Source organism: Corythoichthys intestinalis, chromosome 18 (assembly GCF_030265065.1).
Source record: "Corythoichthys intestinalis isolate RoL2023-P3 chromosome 18, ASM3026506v1, whole genome shotgun sequence".
Lineage (NCBI taxonomy): Eukaryota > Metazoa > Chordata > Actinopteri > Syngnathiformes > Syngnathidae > Corythoichthys > Corythoichthys intestinalis.
Genome location: NC_080412.1, coordinates 9,056,229 through 9,080,901, shown reverse-complemented (window position 1 = coordinate 9,080,901; position 24,673 = coordinate 9,056,229). Strand labels below are relative to the sequence as shown.

At 41.2% G+C, this 24,673-nt stretch overlaps 1 protein-coding gene across 1 annotated transcript; it reads left to right on the top strand.

The window, feature by feature from the left end:
• The first annotated feature begins 9,013 nt into the window (after nt 1-9,013).
• LOC130906689 (coxsackievirus and adenovirus receptor homolog) lies at nt 9,014-21,770 on the top strand. Its single transcript, XM_057821231.1, has 4 exons — nt 9,014-9,162; nt 10,462-10,520; nt 19,918-20,824; nt 21,619-21,770. The coding sequence occupies exons 3-4, from the start codon at nt 19,919-19,921 to the stop codon at nt 21,649-21,651; spliced, it is 939 nt and encodes a 312-aa protein (XP_057677214.1). The 5' UTR covers nt 9,014-9,162; nt 10,462-10,520; nt 19,918; the 3' UTR covers nt 21,652-21,770.
• The last annotated feature ends 2,903 nt before the right edge of the window (nt 21,771-24,673 follow it).

The following is a 24,673-nucleotide window of genomic DNA, read 5'->3' as shown; positions in this document are numbered from 1 at the left end:
CCCCTCCCGCTCCTGGACTCGGCGTTTGCACCTTTGCAGTCCGCAACGGTTTTTACGACTCTAGACTTGCGCAACGCTTACCATTTGGTAAGGATAAGGGAAGGGGACGAGTGGAAGACTGCGTTTAACACCACCAGGGGCCACTTTGAATATTTGGTTATGCCGTTCGGACTAACTAATGCGCCGGCGGTGTTCCAAAATCTGGTTAATGACGTTCTTAGAGATATGATTGGCCGTTTTTGTTTTATATACCTAGATGACATTCTTATTTTTTCCAGAGACCTCGACGAGCACAGACAGCACGTTCGGCTGGTTCTACAGAGGCTGCTCGAGAACCGTTTGTATGTTAAAGCTGAGAAGTGCAAGTTTCATGCACGATCGGTCCAGTTTCTGGGGTTCATTGTGGAGAAGGGCCAGTTGAGAGCTGATCCAGCAAAGATACAGGCTGTGGTCGAGTGGCCTTCTCCGACATCAAGGAAGCCCTTGCAAAGGTTCCTCGGGTTTGCCAACTTCTATCGGCGCTTCATTCGCAACTACAGTCAGAAGGCCGAACCTTTGACAAGGCTTACATCCATAAAGGTTCCATTTAAATGGACCCCAGAGGCCGAGGCTGCTTTTGTAGCACTAAAACAAGCTTTTACGTGTGCCCCTGTTCTCACTCACCCTAATACTGATTTGCCGTTTGTTGTTGAGGTGGATGCCTCAGATTCAGGAGTGGGGGCGGTCCTGTCTCAGCGTTCCCCAGTCGACCAGAGGGTTCACCCCTGCGCCTTCTTCTCACGTCGTCTCAGTCCCGCTGAACAAAATTACGACGTCGGCAACCGGGAGCTGCTGGCCATCGTCCTGGCACTACAGGTGTGGAGGCACTGGTTGGAGGGAACATCGGAGCCGATCGAAATCTTTACAGACCACAAGAACCTGGCATACATCAGGGCAGCCCAACGACTGAACTCCCGTCAAGCGCGCTGGGCCCTCTTCCTCACCCGCTTCAACTTTACCATTACATACCGCCCCGGGTCTCGCAACACCAAGCCGGATGCCTTGTCAAGGATCTTCAGCCCTGTCCACCATGAGTCAGTTCCGGAGCCTATTGTGCCTGCAGTCCGTGTGTTGGGAGCACTGCAGTGGGAGGTGGAGAGGAAGGTCGCCAGGTCCTTACAAGACGGGGCTGTACCAGTCGGGTGCCCAAAGGACAGACTATTCGTGTCTCAGGAACACAAATCAGAGGTCCTACAATGGGGACACGCCTCGAAGGTTGCCTGCCACCCAGGGGTCTCACGGACACAGTTCCTCATCTCCCAGAAGTTCTGGTGGCCTGGGATGAAAGACGAGATCCGAGAATTTGTTCTTGCTTGCTCAGTGTGTGCCCGTAACAAGGCATCCCATTGTGCCCCCTCTGGTTTCCTGCGCCCACTACCGATTCCGTCCCGTCCATGGTCCCACATTGCCTTGGATTTTGTCTCTGGTCTTCCTGTCTCCCGGGGAAAGACCGTGGTGCTGACTGTTGTCGACAGGTTCTCAAAGATGGCACACTTCATACCTCTGCCCAAGCTGCCTACCGCTCTAGAGACTGCAAATATACTCGTCAGGCATGTCTTCCGCATCCATGGCATTCCATCGGACCTGGTGTCTGACAGGGGGCCGCAGTTCGTGTCGCGCGTATGGAAAGCTTTTTGCAAAGCCATGGGTGCTACAGCAAGCTTGTCATCAGGGTACCACCCTCAGACGAACGGCCAGACTGAGCGGGCAAACCAAGATCTGGCAGCTGCTCTTCGGTGCGTCTGCCACCAGCACCCGTCTTCCTGGTCCTACCATATCCCTTGGGTGGAATATGCACACAATACGCTCATCAGCACGGCCACAGGTATGTCGCCTTTTAAGACTGCATATGGCTACCAGCCTCCTGTGTTCCCTACTCAGGAGTCGAATGTCTCCATTCCGTCGGTGCAACAACACCTGAGACGAGCCCATAGAGTCTGGCGAGACGCTCGTGCGGCACTTTCGAGAACGGCAGTGCGCAACCAGCAGTTGGCTGATCGCTTCCGGAGACCGGCCCCTCAGTACCAGCCGGGCCAGAAGGTTTGGCTCTCGACTAAGGACTTGAACGTTGCTGGGGTCGCCAAGAAGCTGGGTCCCCGTTTCATTGGACCGTATGAGGTGGAAAGGGTGGTCAACCCGGTGGCCGTGAGGCTAACGCTCCCTCCGTCCCTCAAGATCCATCCGGTCTTCCACGTCTCCCTGCTGAAGCCTGTCTCCTCCAGCCCACTATGTCCCCCAGAATCGCCTCCTCCGCCTCCACGTCTGATCGACGGTGACCCGGTCTACACAGTGAGGTCCATTTTAGACTCCAGGAGAAGGGGCAGGGGGGTTCAATATCTGGTCGACTGGGAGGGCTACGGTCCTGAGGAACGGCAATGGGTCCCCCGCTCCTGGATCCTGGATCCCTCGGTCATCCACGACTTTCATGCGCGCTGTCCCGGGAAACCAGGTGGGTCGCCAGGGGGCGCCCGTTGAGGGGGGGGTACTGTCACGTTCCGCCGCTGGTCAGAATTTGTTTTGTTGCAGAGCCGGCTGTGGGGGCGTGCCGGCGTCGCACCTGCAGCTAATCCCTGCTCATCAGCGATAGTATATAAACGCAGGCCATCCAAGAGAAGAACGCCGAGATATTTTTCTTGCTGGTTGCCATCCACATATACTGCTTTCGAGTCGCGTTGTATTTGCTCTCTGGTTCGTCTGACGTCTTAGTTCTGTCATCCTCTACCTTGTGCAGGTATTGAGTGTATTTTTGTTTGTCTTTTGGCGCTCTGCCCTCCGCTCAGTTTTCGCGTTTTTTGATCCCCGTCGACATATTTTGTCACGGACCCCTTTTGTTATTCCCTTGTTACCGCGTTCACGTGTTTTTTAATTTTGTGATTAATAAATCCCCGAACGCATCCTCTTTGTTGTCTGTTTTGGGTCCAGTCGTTTCTCCGCATTCGCGGATCCTTAACACACACAGGAAGGCCCGGCCAGATCTCAGAACTGTGAGGCGGATGTGTTAACCAATCCGCCACCATGCCGCTTCATACTATCATTAATAATAAATTATGATTCATATTGGAATGAATAGTGTTGTGTTTGTTGTGGATTATGTTTTGCTATTTTCATTTACCTTGAATGCATGTTTGGTTGGCTCGGGTGTCAACTGGTTAACTATTGAGTGAAGATAGGGACATCTTGCGGCCGGTTTATGGTACTACTCCAGCTTCACCATCAATGTAGCAGGTCAGGCCAAAATTCAACAGGAAGCGTGTCAGAAATGCACAAAATCAACAGGAAGGGGACTGTAAAGGCCCCAAATTTAAAAGGAAGTGAATAAACAGGATGTGACCCGTAAATGCCACAAATTTATTAGGAAGTGACCTAAAACCAACAAAAAATGACCTGCTAATGCCCCAAAATCAACTTGAAGTGACCCGGAAGTTTATTTGCCAGCAGAGCATCTTTCCAATTTCGCTGGGATTGCATTTTCTAGCTAATTTTGTTTGTTTTAATATTTTATGAATGTAAATATGTACTTATTCATAAAATATGCATTGAAATTTTTATTTAAAGATATTGCAAAATTATAAAATAAAAATAAGATTTCCCCAAAAAGGGTTATTATGTTTGAAAGTTTGGGGATTTTTTTAAATGCAATTGCATGGTGAAGTGTAGCAGCACAAGTCATAATGGAGTCAAGAAAGACAATAAATATTAACCTCCGAGCTCTTAGTGCACATCAATGCAAGTTTTGTTTAACCTGTGTTGAAAATGTACCGAGAGGTGAAGGGTTCTTGAGATTTCTTCCAAATTTTTGGCTACATAGACGTACTTGCAGTCCAGAGGAGGAAGTTCTTTGAGACTTTTTTGCCGTTTCAGTGCACACCATACTCGTTGTGTTGCAATGTAAGCAAGGCCATGCTTGCTTTTGCAAAATGCTGTCTGTCTGGGCTTTTAAACGCACATTAACTTTGAAATTTCTGCATAAGTCTTGTCTTGAAGCTGACAACACGGTGGAACTAACACTGAAGTTTAATTAAGGTAACTTATTGATTTGAATAATGCGGACTTTTCAAAGCCATTATGGATGATGAAAAATGACAGGTGTTATTTTCACCTTGCTAGTTGTTATTTATATTTTTCATTACTTGTATATTACTTTAGTGCCACAGCTAGCCATATGTTGGCTATAGACCCCAATCACGTGATGTCACAACTCCGCCCCCCTGACTGGTGCCGCCATATTGTCCTTCAGCTCATCGTGTTTACATATTACCGCTACGTACATTCCTTCTATTACTGCGTGTTTTTCTGCTTGTCTAAGGAATCACCGCCTAGTGAACGAACCCAAAAACCTTCCTGACAGTCGTTAACATTGATTAATCAAAATGGTGAAGGCATGTGTGGCGGTTGGTTGCAGTAACAGAGAAGATAAATGGTCATTTTATAGTAGTTGCTGTGTACCCATTGTTAAAAGGGCAAATCTCGAAAGCAGCACGGTTTGTTTATCTCGGTCCATGATGCGTTTGTGTTGACAGCCGTTAGACAGCGGCGAAAACACCAATATGATGCCAACACAATCGCAGACATCATCAGTCGGAGACTACGAAGCTCGTCGCCACGGTCGTGCAGCAAGAAGGTGAGCGCAACAACAGGTGATGTGCTGAAAAATAGCCACCCTGTGTGAAATGTCCCCCCTGACGGGAGCGCCCACACGGAAACGACTTTCTTGTACCGTGAATTTGTATTATTTTACTCTGCTTGAACTAATAAATGTCATACCTGTGTGATTGTCATTGGGATATTGTCGTGAAAACCTGTAGACCAATACATTTATGTTCAATGATGGTTATGTGGCCCAGTCCACGATTTGTTACTAAAATACAGTACTAATATTTTGTGTAATTTAATTATTTAAAACTGATCTTACAGTTGTAAATCCATTACTGTTATGCGTCCATGAAAACATTTGATGTTTTCACGTCAATAAAGCGTTCTAAATAAGAGCTCCCGTCAGGGGGGACATCTCACGCGGGGCAGCTATTTTTCGGCACACCCCAGCCCGTTGTCGATCAAGTTTCATTTTACAATCGTGACAACGGTGACGCTCAGCTGACCAAATGTCGATTTATATTCGGGCCGGTGCCGATTTTGGGTACCCCTCCTAAACTGGAGTATGATTGGAAATTTTGTGGTCTCAGGACGAGCTCTGACGCACGGGACGGGACCGGACGAGAGGAAACATCAGTTTGGGGATCAAATATGGATCTGGCGACTGGATCGACCGAAGCCTTTCCAAATAACGGCTTTTATGTAACTCATCCAATGAGTTTCAGTGTCTGAAAGCACCGGGGCTTTCATAATTTGCAAGTGAATCCACCTTTAGAAACTATGATCAATGACAATACGGACACAAAATGACAGATAATATGGCGGCACAATACAGCGATCACGTGATTGTGTGACGTTGGTGATTGGGGTCTATAGTGAGATGCTGACCCAGGTGACGTCACATTCGCATTCGTCCTAAACCCGAGACTGAAGCCGGAAGTCATTTTCATGGCGCGGGATTTAAAAAATTGAATATATAAAACAATCGCTTCCACACACATCCAAAGCGGTCCATTTCATTCAGGAGCATAAAACACCGTGTGAAATATGAAATAATCATGCTTTTTGGTGTCATAAACACTTTAAAATGGGCTACTTTTCTTTGTAGCAATCATGTTTTTCATCCCGCATTACGACTAAACAACACATCAGAATGATTTTCTAACTTGGGAACTCAGATCTCCCAATACACCTGAACGAAGCATACAGTGGGGCAAATAAGTATTTAGTCAACCACCAATTGTGCAAGTTCTCCTACTTGAAAAGATTAGAGAGGCCTGTAATTGTCAACATGGGTAAACCTCAACCATGAGAGACAGAATGTGGGAAAAAAAACTGAAAATAACATTGTTTGATTTTTAAAGAATTTGTTTCCAAATTACAGTGGAAAATAAGTATTTGGTCACCTACAAGCAAGACCTCTGGCTGTCAAAGAGGTCTAACTTCTTCTAACGAGGCCTAACGAGGTTCCACTCGTTATCTGAATTAATGGCACCTGTTTTAACTCATTATTGGTATAAAAGACACCTGTCCACAATCTCAGTCAGTCAGTCACACTCCAAACCCTACTGTGGCCAAGACCAAAGAGCTGTCGAAGGACACCATTGACAAAATTGTAGACCTGATAATCTGCCTCCATCTGGGGCTTCATGCAAGATCTCACCCCGTGGCGTCAAAATGATAACAAGAACGGTGAGCAAAAATCCCAGAACCACACGGGGGGACTTAGTGAATAACCTACAGAGAGCTGGGACCACAGTAACAAAGGTTACTATCAGTAACACAATGCGCCGACAGGGACTCAAATCCTGCACTGCCAGACGTGTTCCCCTGCTGAAGCCAGTATACGTCCAGGCCCGTCTGTAGTTCGCTAGAGAGCATTTGGATAATCCAGAAGAGGACTGGGAGAATGTGTTATGGTCAGATGAAACCAAAATAGAAACTTTTGGTGGATACACAGGTTCTCGTGTTAGGAGAAGAAAGAATACTGAATTGCATCCCAGGAACACCATACCCACTGTGAAGCATGGGGGTGGAAACATCATGCTTTGGGGCTGTTTTTCTGCAAAGGAACCAGGACGACTGATCTGTGTAAAGCACAGGTGTCAAACCAATTCCAGAAAGGGCCGAGTGGGTGCCGGATTTTGTTCCAACCGACACAACGCAGAGAGTTTAACCAATGAACTTCCTGCTGAAACAAGCAGCACCTGACAAAGTTTAACTGATAACCGGTGATGGGCACGTTACTTTAAAAAAGTAATTAGTTACATTACTCACTACTTCTTCCAAAAAGTAACTTAGTTAGTAACTGAATTACTCTATAGTAAAAGTAACTAGTTACCAGGGAAAGTAACTATTTCTGTTACTTTAAAAAGAACTTGTTGTATGTCAAAGAATTTGAAATTTTCTGAACAGACAGGTAGTTAACTTGTTAGGTGCTTAAGCAGATTTGAATTGCTTACCACAGATGTCGACAAAAGCTTTGCCCCGGGACATAAATTACACATTACATGCAGATTCTTTCCTTTAATTTTGACAAACTTGAAATAGTGTCTATATCTCCACCTCTTAAAGGACGATTTTTCTTCTGAATGCTCTGCCATCCCGACCCTGTGCATCTGTTTTGCGTGTGTGTGTGTTTGACGCACCCGCTTTTCCGGTTTGCTTGTGAAATCACCGGCTCTGATTGACTTACCACGACATATGACTCTAACCCTCAGCCAATCACAATCACTTCCATTGCATCTCTCGAGGGGCATTCAGGTAGGCTCGTTTCCCAACAATTCACGTCCCCTTCAAAACGTCTGCCGTCCTCAAGATGGAAGCAGAATTATTGCTGGCTGACAATGGGAGATGGGAACGAGGCGAGCATCAGGTGTAGCAAACACAGAAACGTTTCCAAACTTGGGAAGCATTGTCTAATTGAATGAGCAGGGACAAACAGCTTGGAGTCAGAAGTACGCGCGCTATTCTCGAACCTGAACGCACGCCAAGTCTTGGATGACAAATAAACAGAGCAGAGAGTGACACGGCACGGCTGGTAGTTTCTTCAATTTATTCAGAGTAAGTAACGCACCGCTTTTGACCGTCAGAAACGGTAACGGCGTTGTAACGGCGGAAAAGTAATTAGTTAGATTACCCCGTTACTGAAAAATAACCCCGTTACCTAACGGGGTTATTTTTAACGGCGTTACTCCCAACACTGCTGATTACACATGTAAAAGATCTAATTGATGAAAAGGTGTCGTTTTCATTGGTTGGAAAGCAAACCTGCATCCACTTGGCCCTTTCTGGAATTGGTTTGACACCTGTGGTGTAAAGGAAAGAATGAATGAGGCCATGTATCGAGAGATTTTGAATGAAAATCTCCCTCCATCAGCAAGGGCATTGAAGATGAGACATGGCTGGGTCTTTCAGCATGACAATGATCCCAAACACACAGCCAGGGCATCAGAGGAGTGGCTTCGTAAGAAGCATTTCAAGGTCCTGGAGTGGCCTAGCCAGTCTCCAGATCTCAACCCCATAGAAAATCTGTGGAGGGAGTTGAAAGTCAGTGTTGCCCGACGACAGCCCCAAAACATCACTGCTCTAAAGGAGATCTGAGGAATGGGCCAAAATACCAGCAACAGTGCGTTAAAAGCTTGTGAAGTTACAGAAAACATTTGGCCTCTTTTATTGCCAACAAAGGGTACATAACAAAGATTTTAAGCTTTCCAATGACGTATCACACATGCATATTGGACAATTTTGTAGTTTGGCCAAATTGGGGGTCTCAGAGCAGAACTTCAAGTCACCTGAGTGTTTTCCGCCCTATATATTTCAAATTTCAAGCCATTTGCTTACTACTCCTTTTCTGCTTTATTTTAATTTCTGAATTCAATTATCTTTTTTTTTTTATTCTATTTGTGATTTAATGCGATTTTTATATCTAATTTTATTTCCTGTTTCGATTGTCTTTGTTTTAACGTTCTTTTGATTTAATGTGATTTTTATGCCTTGTGTTGAATTGTGCTTTCCAAATAAATTTGCCTTGCCTTCTCAAATGTTGATATCTTGCTTCCGCTTTATGATTGTACAAGTGTTATGTATAAATTCATAAATCAGAGCACAGATGTCTACATCTTGAGGCGAGGGAGGGCAGGCAGGCAGGTGCTTTGAAGGGTAAAGCTGTACTTCAAAAGATACCATGTAATTGGTAAAAACGCAGCCTGGCCATCCAGGCTTCATGAGATGACTTATTTTCACATATTTTGTCTTATAATAATGGGACCATTATCATCACATTACGTATTTTGTCTTATCATGGAACCATTTTTTAAAATTTATTTATTTACCTTTTAACCCCGTCTTCCAGTATTATAACAGTCCTCTGAACTCCGCCCACGTGAGAGCATCGTTGTACTCTGTGTGTGACTGATTTTCTCCTTTTGATCATAAGTAAACTTTTAAAAGACTTCTGGAGCGAGAACGTTTTTCTTCTACAAACAAAGGGAAAACGGATTTTCTCCCCTGACACTTCATCCTTCAAAGGTCTGTACTGAGCAATCATCACACACTAAATGTAACTCGCAGCATCCTCTTTAACTCTCGGTAAACTTTTGGTAACACTTTATAATAACTATCTGTTTTACTGGTTGATAGATCATTAGTAAATTGTGGATAAATGATAATGTTGATTTGTGAAGTATTTGTTAACTGTTTGTTAAGCATTTACAGGGTGTTCCAATATGGTTGACCCCATTCTAAATGCCCATGCTAGTTGATGGAGCTTAATAAAACTATATACACTTTATGTTGAAGGTCATAAGTTTTATTGGATATATATACAAATAAAAGTACAAATATTTGTTGGTTCTATGGCAGATTTTCATAAATGTGCAACATGAGCGCCTTATCAAATGCCTTATCAAAATGCCTTTTCTTTTGAAGTGAATGGCATTTCTTAACCTGAAAAGATAGAAATGCCAAATGTTACACACAAAAACTTGAAACGTTTCTACACAAACTTTTAGGTTAAGAACACCCTGTAAGTGCTTAACAAACTGTGAACAAATACTTCACAAATCAACAATAAATCATTTATCAACAGTTTAATAATGATCTATTAACTAGTAAAACGGATTATTATTATAAAGTGTTACCAAACTTTTTTTTTTTTTTTAGTAGGTCAAGTAGGTATAATTAATCGAAAATAATCTACTATTTTCCTGCTGATTGTGTATTATCACCAAGTTGGGCGTTGTCCTTGTAGATAGACGCTACAATATGTTGCTCGTCTGTCATTGTTCATTCAAAATAGTTGTAAACCTTTACTTACTTATTTCTGGGGTAATTTTTTAAAACTTTATAGACAAAAACATTTTTAGTGGAAGTCGACTAAACTAAGCAATGTTAGTCTTGAGTTTTCGGTCAACAAAAATTGGACGAAGACAAACACATTTTCAGATGACTAAAATATGTCTTAGACTAAGAGGTATTATCATCCAAAAGACTATGACAAAAATTAAAAGGGCTGTGAAAAACAACACTGTGTTCAACATATGTGTCCAAGCATGTATTTTGTAATGTTTTTGCTTTTGACATATTGTGCAGTGATTTTAGGACATTGATTTTGAATCACCCTGTATATTGTGCTATTATCTAAAAAAATTTTTGTCAAATGATGCATTTTTGACAGCAATAGATGACAATTAGATCATTCAAAAATTGCACATTTGCACAAATAGCCCAAGGGGGCAGTTTTGGCCTACGAGCTTCATGTTTAAGACCCATGCGTGCCTCCGATCTTCATCATCCTCATCATCATCTCTTTGATCTTTGCATTTATAGCTGGCTGCCTGAACACTGAGGTCCTGCGCTGTGAACTTGGAGAAGCAAAAGTTGAACAGGTAAGAAAATTAAATTATTAGTACTGTTTTGTTTACTGGACATCAGCATGAGATCATTGAAATGATCATTCACTGCTAGTCGATAGTATAGTAGTACTCGGAAAATTAGAATAGAAGAAAAAAGTTGTTTCATTTTGGTAATGTAACATAAAAGATGAATCCAACAAATTTGATTTAGCCAAAAATGCATTAAATAGTATTTAAATTATTTATAATTCACATTTTATGTTGAAGTACAACAGAAATTCCTTTTTATTAAAACATATCAGTTACTTGCAATAGATCAAAGCACCCTTTGTTGACTTTGCTTGTTCACCGAATTGGGATACACCACGGTGACATCTTTGATTTCGCAGCATGAACGCGGCCTCGATTAACCGACTTTTTCGGACTTTAAAGCACGCCATCAAAGAGAAAGTTTAATCCATACGTAAGGCGCACCTCAGTAATGTACTGCATTTGTCTCGTTCTTTATCTTTTAACATTGCAATGATTGTTTTCCTGCTACGACAATATAAACACACCCAGAATTCACACATTAAGCACGCAAGGTACGTTGCCAATTTGGGAGTGGGGGTGGGGTAATTGCACTTTATAGTCCGCAAAATACAGTAAAGTCTAAGCGATGGTTAAATAAATTGAGATGTTGCCAGTTGATGAAACGTTTAGACATTGTCGTCCTCAAAATGGATCAAATCGTGTTTAATTTATTATTTTTTTATACACTACTGTTCAACAGTTTGGAGTCACCCAAAAGTTTCATTTTTTTCAAAGGTGTTGCAAAATGAATAGAAAGTATAGTCATTGACTAGGTTACAAATAAGGATTTTTATTTGAAACACTGTAATTTTCGGACTGTAAGCCGCTACTTTTGTCCTTAATTAGGAATCTTGCGTCTTATTTGTTGATTTATTTGGGTTAATAGGCAATACATCCCTCCTAGCATGCATTGCAGCACTACAAATGTAAATAACAATCAAAATTAATGTTCTGTGCTAACAGTTAACGTTCCAGTTTCATTAATTGCTTGTTATGGTATTTGGTAACACTTTTCTTTGACAGTGGCCTCTAAAGACTGTCATAAGACCGTCATATTTATGACATGACACTATCATGGGCATTTCTGAATGCTTATTTGACAGTGGCATCATACACTCAAAAACATGACCCCGGTAGGTTGTAAAGTTTACTAAAAGACAATGTGCATTTTCAGCAAGAACACATTATGTTTCCAAGGTGAGCATGATTAAATCATGCAGTCCATACATAAACATGAACAATGAATGAGTAGCTAGATTCGATCATGTTGATGCAACATAATGTTAACGTGCCTTTCCCACCAATTGCAATAGTCTCGCCATTTCTCGCGAGATTTAAAAGTAGCGTTGCTAACTCCCTGAAAAAATAAGTGACACCTCATTGGTAGAGCCGGCCCACCCAAAAAACGTCACCATTTAATCATTATTTTGTTTGTGAAAAGTGATTTTTTTATTAGATGGGGCTTTGCAAGGCACAGGCCCAGCTAGTAAAATTCCTCAACTTTATTTTTATTTCTGTCTTTCATAATCTTATTATCCACTTTTTTCGGCGCACTGGAGACTCCAAACCGTTTGACCGACCGGCACCATTTAAATATCAAAATGACCGGAATTCCATACATTTTTAATGGCAAACATTTTCCCTTCATTTTCAATGACAGGAAAACATAGGTGGTTGTGATTTTTGACCACTTACCATTACAGCCCATTGACATTGAACTGGCGCTTAAGTAAGTCAATACAACTGACAGCTATGTGCGTTCATGCCATTGACTATTATGAATGTCGTTCCTATTGATGCCAATGTACTGGATTTCATTGAGGCATATATAAATTGATGCCATTGATGGCCATTTATGTTAAAATTAGGGCTGTCAAATGATTAAAATTCTTAATCGAGTTAATCACAGCTTAGAAATTAATTAATCGTAATTAATCGCAATTCAAACCATATATAAAATATGCCATATTTTTCTGTAAATTATTGTTGGAATGGAAAGATTAGACAAGACGGATATATACATTCAACATACTGTACATAAGTACTGTATTTATTTGTTATAACAATAAATCCACAAGATGACATTCACATTATTAACATTCTTTGTGTAAAAAGGATTCTTAAAAGATAAATGTGTGTTTATAAATTGTGACTAAATATTGCCATCTAGTGTATTTGTTGAGCTTTCAGTAAATGATACTGTAGTGAATTAACTGTTCTGCCCAAATGCATGATGGGAAGTGGGACAACCATGACTGTGTGTGGTGGTTGCAACGGCTATATCTTCTCTGCGTTGTGTACAATGCAGGGTGTTAAGAAAAAGATCAACTGCTGTCATACTACCCCACATCGCTCGCTTCAATAGTTATAATTGTTTTGGAAAATATGTCAAAGATTTTGGCAATTAAAACCGCAATCCAAATAAATACCTGTATCCACTCCACTCACTTGTCACTGCCTCTCAGCTCTATATACACGTAAAACGGCGCCAAAGTAGTCTGTTTGCGGCAATGCGTGAAAGAGACGTTCCGTGCTTGCGTTCAATATTTTAACGTGATTAATTAGAAAAATTAATTACCGCCCATTAACACGATAAATTTGACAGCCCTAGTTGTGCCTTATGTCGGCTCAACATGTGTGCTTTATGTAAAAAGAACACAATTGCTAAATACTGAAGGAAAGCAATTTAATCAGGTGCAAATTATGTATTTCTTTAATGTTGGTGCAACATGTATTTTGGGGTGAACATGCATGAGTGCCTTATGTTGGCTCAACAAGAGTGCGTTATGTTCGCTCAACATAAGGACCTAATGTTGGTTAGACATGTGCGCTTTATGTTAAAAGGACACAATTGCTAAATGCTGAAGGAAAGCAATATTATCAGGTGCAAATTCTTTCCATAATTTTTTTATGACAGTTCAACACCCCATTTTTTGGAGTGTAAGACTGTCATAAGACTGCAATATTTATGCCATGACACTATCATGGGCATTACTAAAGGCTTAAGACAGATGTCATAAAGTGTCATCCGGAAAATTAAGTTACTATGTCCATTTATGTCTAGCTCGGATCTTTTACATCCATTCAAAAGCGAGATAATATGTCGGATGACCCAAAATGACATCTCTTATAATCATTCATTGATGCTCATGACAGCGTCATGTCATAATTATGATTGTCTAATAACAGTCTTAAGGTGCCATTGTCAAATAAAGTGTTAATTGAATGAATAATTAGCTCAGAACATGAATTTTGAATTTAATTTAAATCTGTAGCACGGCAGCGCATGCTATACACTCAAAAAAAAAAAAAAAAATGGGGTGTTGAACTGACAAAAAAAAATTATGGAAAGAATTTGCACCTGATAATATTGCTTTCCTTCAGCATTTAGCAATTGTGTCCTTTTAACATAAAGCACACGTCTAGCCAACATTAGGCACTCATGTTGCGCGAACATAACGCACTCTTGTTGAGCCAACATAAGACACTCATGTTCACCCCAAAATACATGTTGAACCAACATTATAGAAATACATGATTTGCACCTGATTAAATTGCTTTCCTTCAGTATTTAGCAATTGTGTTCTTTTAACATAAAGCACTCATGTTGAGCCAACATAAGGCACAACTAGGGCTGTCAAATTTATCGTGTTAACGGGCGATAATTAAATTTTTTTAATTAATCACATTAGAATATTGAACGCATGCACCGAACGACCCACTCACGCATTGCCGCAAACAGACTACAATGGCGCCATTCTGCGTATATTCAGAGCAGTGACAAGTGAGTGGAGTGAATACAGGCATTCATTTGGACCGTGCTTTTAATTGCCTAAAGCTGTGACATCACTTCCACAACAATTATAACTATTGAGGCGAGCAACGTGGGGAAGAATGACAGGAGTTGATATTTTTCTTAACACCCTGCATTGTACACAACACAGAGAAGATATAGTATTTGCAGCTACCACACACAGTCATGGTAACCCACTTTCCATCATGCATTGGGGCAGAACAGTTTTGTCACTACATTATCATTTACTGAAAGTTCAACACGTACACTAGATGGCAATATTTAGTCACAATATACAAACTCACATTTATCCTTTAAGAATCTATCCATGGATCCCTTTCACAGAAAGAATGTTAATAATGTTAATGCCATCTTGTGGATCTATTGTTGTAATAAACAAATACAGCACTTATGTACAGTATGTTGAATGTACTATATATCCGTCTTGTCTTATCTTCACATTCCAACAATAATTTACAGAAAAATATGGCATATTTTATACATGGTTTGAATTACGCATTATTACGATGAATTAATTTCTAAGCTGTGATTAACTCGATTAAAAATTTTAATCGTTTGACAGTCCTAATTTTAACGTAAATGGCCGCCAATGGCATCAATTTATATATGCCTCAATGGAATCCAGTACATTGGCATCAATAGGAGCGACATTCATAATAGTCAATGGCATGAACGCACATAGCTGTCAGTGGTACTGACTTACTTAGGCGCCAGTTCAATGTCAATGGGCTGTAATGGTAAGTGGTCAAAAATCACAACCACCTATGTTTTCCTCTCATTGAAAATGAAAGGAAAATGTTTGCCATAAAAAAATGAATGGTATTCCGGTCATTTTGATATTCAAACGGTGCCGGTCGGTCAAACGGTTTGGAGTCTCCAGTGCGCCGAAAAATGTGGATAATAAGATTATGAAAGAAAGAAATAAAAATAAAGTTGAGGAATTTTACTAGCTGGGCCTGTGCCTTGCAAAGCCCCATCTAATTAAAAAAAAAATCCCTTTTCACAAACAAAATAATAATTAAATGGTGACGGTTATTAGGCTCTACCAATGAGGTGTCACTTATTTTTCAGGGAGTTGGCAACCTTACTTTTAAATCTCGCGAGAAATGATGAGACTATTGCAATTGGTTGGAAAGGCACGTTAACATTATGTTGCATCAACATGATCTAATCTAGCTACTCATTCATTGTTCATGTTTATGTATGGACTGCATGATTTAATCATGCTCACCTTGGAAACGTGATGTGTTCTTGCTGAAAATGCACATCCTCTTTTAGTAAACTTTAAAACCTACGGTGTTAGGTTTTGTGTTTGGTTTCTCCTTGTGTGACTTGTCCCTTTGGTTACCCATTGCTCTCACCTGTGTGTGTTTTCCCAGTGTATCCTGCAATCTGCATCCACCTGTGTTACCCAGCTGTTCCTCGTCTCGTTACCCCTTGTCTGCGTATATAATGACCCAGTTTCTTGTCACTCCTTGTTGCGTCATTGTCTATGTCAGTGCCAGAGTCGATGTCTATCCAAGCCCTCGTGTTCCAAGTAAGTTTTTTGATACCCAGCCTTTTGTTAGTAACCTGAGTTTTCTTTGCTGCTGTGTTTTTGGGATCACCTCAGTTTTGGTTTGTACTTTGTTTTTTCTGTCGGCCTTAATTAAATCATTTTTTGCACCGCCCTTTTTGCCTCGCTTCACTTTTCCTGTGTTTGGGTCCTCACACACCTGCCCGCCCAGCAATCCCTGACATACGGAGTCATTTTTTTGAGTGTACTGTCACCTCTGTTGCTGTCCAACATGCCTCCTATAGGAGGCAGAAGATGTTGACTGTCTCCCCCATTTGGCCAACCAAATGAAGCTTCTTGAAGCCATGAAGCTTTGCAACCAATTGGTTCAAAGCTCTTGGTTGTTCATTTGGTCATATGATACTGCTGTCAAATGAAGTGTTACCGGTTAATATCTTTTCGTGTAAACATCCCATAATACATTGAGGATAGCTGCGGCTTACAGTCCGGTGCGGCTTATCTATGAACAAGTGCCATTTTCGTGTCACATTTGGTGGGTGGTGGCTTATAGTCAGGTGCGCCTTATAGTGCGAAAATTACAGTGATAATTTTCTCCTTCAAACTTTGCTGTCATCAAAGAATGCTCCCTTTGCAACAATTACAGCGTTGCAGATTTTTGGCATCCTACCTGTTAATTTGTTGTGGTAATCTGGAGAAACTTCACTCCACGCTTGCAGAAGCCCCTCCCACAAGTCGGATTGGCTTGATGGGCACTTCTTACGTACCATACGGTCGGTCAAGATGCTCCCACAACAGCTCGGGGGGGGGGGGGGGGGGGGGGGGGTAGAGATCAGATGACTGTGCTGGCCGTTCCGTTACAGATAGAATACCAGCTTCCTGCTTCTACCCTAAATAGCAAGGTCATAGGTTTAGTCTGGACATTGGTAGGGAATATATACCAGAGTAACCATAAGCATGTACACTTATTGCTGAGGACGGGACATTAATGAGACCAACAGATTGGGTGAACAGGGTTCTGGGCAACATTTCTCATGTATATGAACCTAATTAATTGATAGGCTACATCAGGACTCACCCAAACTTTTTCTTGTGAGGGCCACATAACTTTTCCCTTCTCTGATGAGGGGCCAGTTTGTAACAGAAAAAGTGTGACGATTGCAGGAGTGCCTAAATGTAAAAATGTATTGTTTTTCAGAAACAAGCCACAATCAAATAACCCTTTCTGGATTCTTCACGGAACAAAAGTAAATAAAATAAACATAATATAATATAAACACTATTAATTAAATAGATAATAACCAAATAACCCTCTCTGGGTTCTTCACAGAAAAAAGCCAGGAAATAAATAACACTATTAAAAAAATAAATAAATAAATCAGGGCCTCCAAATGTGGAGGCTGGCCGTATCTGGCCCGCGGGCCGTAGTTTGGGGACCTCTGGGCTAAATGATTAATGCAAAATAAATCTGAAGTGACTTATATTAACTACTACTAACCAATACTACAGTGTATCACAAAAGTGAGTACACCCCTCGCATTTCTGCAGATATTTAAGTATATCTTTTCATGGGACAACATTGACAAAATGACGGTTTGACTCATTGGAAAGTAATCTGTGTGTTCATTTATTTTCCCCTCACAATAACTCAAAATATAGCCCACAAACAGTTAGCTGAAGACATGTCAACAAAGCACATGGATTACTGGAACCATGTATTATGGTCTGATGAGACGGGCGGGCTTTCTTGTGTACCGCCTTCAAAGGAGTCTTTGTCCTGGGGTGACAGACATGCACACCAATATGATGTAGAGTGTGGCGTATGGTCTGAGCACTAACAGGCTGACCCCCCACCTCTTCAATCTCTGCTGCAATGCTGACAGCACTCCTGTAATAAGTCACGTGACATTTTGGAGAGTAAATGACAAGCAGTACTCAATTTGAAATTTAGGGATGTACTTAGTTCTTATGTGGTGTATTCACTTTTGTCGCCAGGGGTTTGTATATTAATGGCTATATTTTGAGTTATTTTGAGGGGAAAATAAATGAACTCTATTATATAAGCTGCACACAGACTACTTTTTCATTGTGTCAGTGTCATTTTATCAGTGTTGTCCCATGAAAAGATATACTTAAATATCTGCAGATATGCGAGGGGTGTACTCACTTTTGTGATACTGTAACTTTTACATCTATTGGTTGAGGTGATACACTGTTCGAGTCAAAACTTTGTTTTACAAAAACTACTAAAGAAACATTTTTGAAAACTTCCAGAATAAGTGTCTGAATTTTATTAGCAAATTTAAATTGCAATATTTGAACATAACATATAATTATACTAACATACACAATAAATACAAACTTGTTAAAAATAAGTGAAAAGGGATGAATGTAAGTCTGAACATAATGAATTCACTTGATAATGGTAGTGGTAATTCTATCCTTATAACATATGGGAAGAAAATCTAAATTACCAATTTAACTGAACTCATTATACAGTGACGGAATGTAACGATTATATTCGAATTAATATATACAATATTAATATATGATTGTGCATGCATTTGTAATTAAATTTACAGCTACAGTTTATGGAGTTATGTGAGCAATTTGCTATGAAATTTGTAAAGACATTAGCATTCGTAGCATTTAAGCTATCACTTTTTTAAAGCAAGTTAGGCTAATTTAATCTACTAAATGAACACCAATTGTTCTGTGTCAAGTGTTTGTTAAAATTCGTGTCGTTTTGAACATAAGTGTATACAGTATATGTGTGTTACAGCTTTACAAATTGCCAAAAGTGAAGGAAGTGAAAAGTTTCAAAAAGTACAATTGCCTTGTTTGCTGTCTGTCCAGATGAACAACTTTATCTTGAGCGAGGACAGAACATGTCATATTAATAATGTAAAAAAATATATAAATAAAAAAGATACTGTGAGGTACAATAACATACTGTCTATGCGACTAAAAAACAAACAAACAAACCCAAAACGAGTGGTGACAAAATGGCAAACAAGACACCGGCGTCATAGAGTCGAAATTGCGTAAATCGAGTACGTCGTAAACCGGGGACTACATTTTTGTGTATCTGTGCTTTTTACTTATCTACATTTTACAGCAAGTATCTGTTGTTGCCTGCGCTACACGTTACTTTTCTGTTTTCTTTTTTCTCATTGTGAATTGGTAGTTTTGTTTCATTTTCATGCCTCCGTTGCAATCGATAAACCCTGTGCAATTATACCGTAATGAGCACTAGAGGAAGCAACACGCAAGATTAGGCAGGTGAACAAGATATTGACCAATAAAAACCACCACACTCTTGTACAGTAGGTGGCTGTATACACATGATAGTTGTTTGCGACTCCCCATTAAGCTCGGTTCTGGAGTTTTTGAGCTTGTCGAGCATCTGTTTACAGTGAAGTCAATGTTATTGCTTGCTTTTTCCATTCTGCACAGTTTTAAATAAAACTGAGAGGTCAATGAATGTTTAGGTTCTTTGAATATTGATTCAGATTTCTGTAGGCGTTTGTATATATAAATGTGTGCGTATGCAATATATATATAGAGGGGTTGGACAAAATAATGGAAACACCTTTAAAAAATGAACCAAAACTCATTTAATAGGTCCGCCTTCTGCGACAATTACAGCCTCAATTCTCTGAGGTATTGATTCATACAAATTGAGATTTTTTTCCAAAGGATTAAGTGATTCTTTAGTTAGAATACCCTCTAAGTCTTTTAGAGACGATGGCGGTGGAAATCGACGTCTTAAATGAATCTCTAAAACTAACCATAAAAGCTCAATAATGCTGAGGTCTGGGGATTTTGCCGACCACACAAGATGCTCAACTTTATTAGAATGTTCCTCTTGCCATTCTTTAACAATGACTGTATGTCCAATTATTATGATGTTAAAATGTTTGGTGTTTCCATTATTTTGTCCAACTCCTGTTTCCTAGCTGGCCTGGGAAGCCACTGATGCATTTGATGATGCAACTGCCTTTGAAGTGACTGTGTTCTTTATTTGCCAGCATGCAAATGGCGATGATGGCGTGGCGCCTCCTGTGGCCTTTTGTCCTAATGGGAGTGTTGAGCTGCGTGGCTCTGGAAATCCAGCCGGAGGAGTCCCAGTATTACGCAGCCGAGGGCTCCGATGTCACATTGGTTTGCCAGTACAATGACACCCTGGACAGCTCGGGGTACATCATATGGCGTTCCACCCCCTATGCCTCCCTGCTGCTCCCCATTAGATTCGGCAATGGCCAGTTGCTCTCCGAAAGTTACAAACCGATGAAGGGCAGGGCCCGTTTCACGGCACGCGATCCCCAAAATGGAGACGCTTCTATCACCATTAGCAACGTCAGTCGCTCAGACTCGATGACTTACATTTGCATTGTGAAGAAGTCACCTGAAGTGAAGAAGATAATGACCCTGACGGTCATGAAGCCGCCAAGTCAACCGATATGCAACTTGCAAGGGGAATTCGCCCAAGGCAATAACGTGACGCTCACATGCTTGTCTTTCCATGGTGAATCCCCTCTGACGTACACCTGGGCCAAGATCAGCGGAAACCAGGTCCTCCCCGCCAATGCCGTGGTGGACTCCGTAAGAGGCACCATGCGTGTAGATAGTATCATCGAGCAGGACTGTGGAAGCTATCGCTGCACAGTGGAGAGCTTGGTCGGAAGCAAAAGCTGTGAGCTCGTCCTCCCCTGCCCGGATGTGCCAGAAGCCCACATGTCCTCCGCGCTGCTGATTACCATCTCCATCACGGTGGTCCTCGTCATCCTTGCTGTTTCCATCATCACCACTGGCTGCTTGTGGTGGTCCAGAAAGAAGACAGGGCAGTATAACTGCAGTGAGAAAGTGGGTGATGTGCCACCTCCTTCCCGATGGATTAAAAAAAAAAAAGAGATTCTGCCGTCTTTGCACTACGAGGTGAGAAACATGCACATACTTTGGGGGAAAATGTGAAAAAAGATGTCTTATATGTATCTCATGCCAATGCTACATTGAACACACAAATTGGGGAGGGGGGGGGGTGCGCGCTAATTTTTGGTTTTTCACTTCTCGCAACAGGTTCTGGTCTCCATTTCCTGCGAAAAAGAAAAAGGAGGGATCACTGTATATATACATACTGTTAGCATTAGCCTAATTCTAACCCAAATGCTATGCTAATGATATCAGTTACATTTAGTGTGTGATGATCACTCAGCAGACTCAGCATATACCTTTAAAAGCTAAAGCAACATTGCATATTCTCTCTGGCTAAACAAATCTTAATCTTAAATCTTAATCTGAAGCTAACTAAAAATACAAATGTCGCGCAATGTGAACGTGTGACGGAAACTGACGCATTTTCGTCTCGTTGTAGTCTCATCAGACGAAAACTGGGATTTGTCTTTTGTTTTAGTCTCCCAAGACACATTTTTAACTAGTTATCATGTCATCATCATGAAAAAAAATTGTTCGTTGACAATTTAGTCATCGTTGACTAAAACAACAGTGATTCTCACTCAGTGTTTCAATGACTTCAGCTAGGGCTAAAGTAAAATAAACATTTCCTGATTTGAAATTATAAAATAAATGCACTTTAAATAGTGTTAGTAATCCTGCAATTGATAGTTCCTAGCCTGTACTGTCGCACTGACCCGTGACTGTACGGGATGACTACAAATACCATTACACTCTTAATAACTATTCTAAATAATGACCTCCTCTCTGTTGCACAGGCCAAAGACCAGACCGTCAGCATGTCCGCTTGATCACAGCGCCATTTCGCTTGCTTCAAGACTGAAGAGTGAGTTTTTCAAATGTAGAAAATTAAATATTCCGGATAAATTGAATACTTTGATGGTTGTCAATAAACTTGTTTGAAGTTTGGGTCACATCCTATTCATTTGGGGGCATTTTTGGGTTGCTACCAGATATTTGACATGACACTTTGACACAATAAAAAGTATTGTCTGCAGCTTATATAAGAGTTCATTTATTTTCCCCTCAAAATAACTCAAAATATAACCATCAATATCTAAACCCCTTGCAACAAAAGTGACTACACCCCTACGAAAAAACGTACATCCCCAAATGTCCAAATTGAGTACTGCTTGTCATTTTCCCTCCAAAATCTCATGTGACCTGTTACAGGAATGCTGTCAGCATTGCTGCAGAGATTGGAAGAGGTGGGGGGTCAGCCTGTTAGTGCTCAGACTATACGCCGCACTTTACATCAAATTGGTGTGCATGGCTGTAATCCCAGGAGGAAGCCTCTTCTGAAGACTGTACACACAAAACCCCGCAAGCAGTTTGCTGAAGACATGTCAACAAAGCAGATGGATGGATTACTGGGACCATGTCCTATGGTCTGATGAGACAGGCGGGCTTTCTTGTGTACCATCTTCAGAGGAGGCTTTGTCCTGGGGTGACAGCCATGCACAAAAATTTGATGTAGAGTGTGGCGTATGGTTTGAGCACTAACAGGCTGACCCCCCACCTCTTCAATCTCTGCAGCAATGCTGACAGCACTCCAGTAACAAGTCACATGACATTTTGGAGGGAAAATGACAAGCAGTGCTCAATTTGGACATTTAGGGATGTACGCAGTTCCCATGCGGTGTATTCACTTTTGTTGCAAGGGGTTTAGATATAAATGGCTATATTTTGAGTTATTTTGAGGGGGAAATAAATGAACTCTATTATATAAGCTGCACACAGAGTACTTTTTATTGTGTCAACGTGTCATTTTGTCAGTGTTGTCCCATGAAGATATAGTTAAATATCTGCAGAAATGCGAGGGGTGTCCTCACTTTTGGGATACACTGTAGTATTGGTTAGAAGTAGTTAGTATAAGTCACTTCAGATTTATTTTGCATTAATCATTTTGCCCAGGGGTCCCCAAACCAAGTAGGCCGGATACAGCCCGCCTCCACATTTGGACCGGCCCCCTGAATTTTTTGGGGCTGCTTGATTTGTCTAGCAGAGAAAGTAACTCCCCTTAAAAACAACTGTTTTCTTTGTAAATATTCTTAAGGTATGCCAAATAATTTTTACAAGAAAAAATACAAATCATAATGAAATCCATTTTTATAAGGATTACGACGCAAATTTTAAGTACTTTCTGAAAACAATCGGGCTGGAATGAATTCAATTTTGAAACCAAATCAGCATCTCCGATAGCAGGTGACTTTGCTTTGGATATGGCGTCAGCTCGCTAGATTCACATAACAATCATTTCTACTAAACGTCAGTGCGCCAGATGCGACCGGGATCATCAAGCCGACAGTCCAAATGATAGGTTACGCACAGTTTCGGCCCGGACCGTGCAGACTGCACGTGCTCAACATCTAAAGTTTTTAACGGTCGACGAGTGACATCACAACTCCGCGCACCCTGAAGGCGAGGCATCCACGCTGTGACACGAAACAGGGCAACACGCAGGATTCAAGACACAGCATCTCGGCGGACTGCAAATTTTGATGGTAAGTGCTTTATTCAAAGTCCTAATCGCGTTTTGTCACTTCTTTACTGTTAAACAAGTTATTCAATCAAGTGTTAACAAAATAGCCAGTGTATTTGTTATCTGCCATGTCTCAAAGTCATTCCAATTTTGTTGCAGAACAACATATGGAGGGAGAACGCATTTACTCTATATTGCTGTAAATGTTTCAATGTTGGAAGCCCTTAGGGCCCCTGCCCCCTGAGCCAAGCTCTTCCTCCTTGTGTTTGTGTACACTGCTGGCCAAAAGTATTGGCACACCTGCAATTCTGTCAGATAATGCACAATTTCTCCCAGAAAATGATGGCAATTACAAATGCTTTGGTAGTAATTTCTTCATTTATTTTGCTTGCGATGAAAAAACACAGAGAAAAAAAAACTCCAAAAATGGGCTGGACGGTATTGGCACCCTCAGCCTAATACTTAATAGCAAAACCTTTGGACAAAATAACAGCGAACAATCCGGTATCCATCAATGAGTTTCTTACAATGCTCTGCTGGAATTTTAGACAATTCTTCTTTAGCCAACTTCTCCAGGTCTCTGAGATTTGAAGGGTGCCTTCTCCAAACTGCCATTTTCAGATCTATCCTCAGGTGTTCTAGAAGATTCAGGTTTGGACTCATTGCTGGCCATTTTAGAAGTCTCCACTTCTTTCTCTCAAACCATTTTCTAATGCTTTTTGACGTGTGTTTTGGGTCATTGTACTGCTAAGTGACCAATGACCCCTGAGGCAGACCCAGCTTTCTCACAGTGGGCCCTACATCATGCAGCAAAGTCTCTTGGTAGTCTTCAGACTTCATAATGCCATGCACACGGTCAAGCAGTCCAGTGCCAAAGGCAGCAAGGCAACCCCAAAACATCAGGGAACTTCCGCCATGTTTGACTGTGGGGACGGTGTTTTTTTCTGTGAAGGCCTCCTTTTTTTCCCTGTAAACTGTATGTTGATGCCTTCTCCCAAAAGCTCTACTTTTGTCTCATCTGACCAGAGAACATTCTTCCAAAACGGTTTCGGCTTTCTCAGGTAGGTTTTGGCAAACACCAGTCTCGATTTTTTTATGTCTCTGCGTCAGAAGTGGGGTCTTCCTGGGAATCCCTACGCTAGAGTCCCTTTTCATTCAGACGCCGACGGATAGTACGGGTGGACACTGTTGTAACCTTGGACTTAAGGACAGCTTGAACTTGTTTGGATGTTAGTCGAGGTTCTTTATCCACCATCGGCACAATCTTTCATTGAAATCGCTAATCAGTTTTGCTCTTCAGTCCACATCTAGGGAGGTTAGCCACAGTGCCA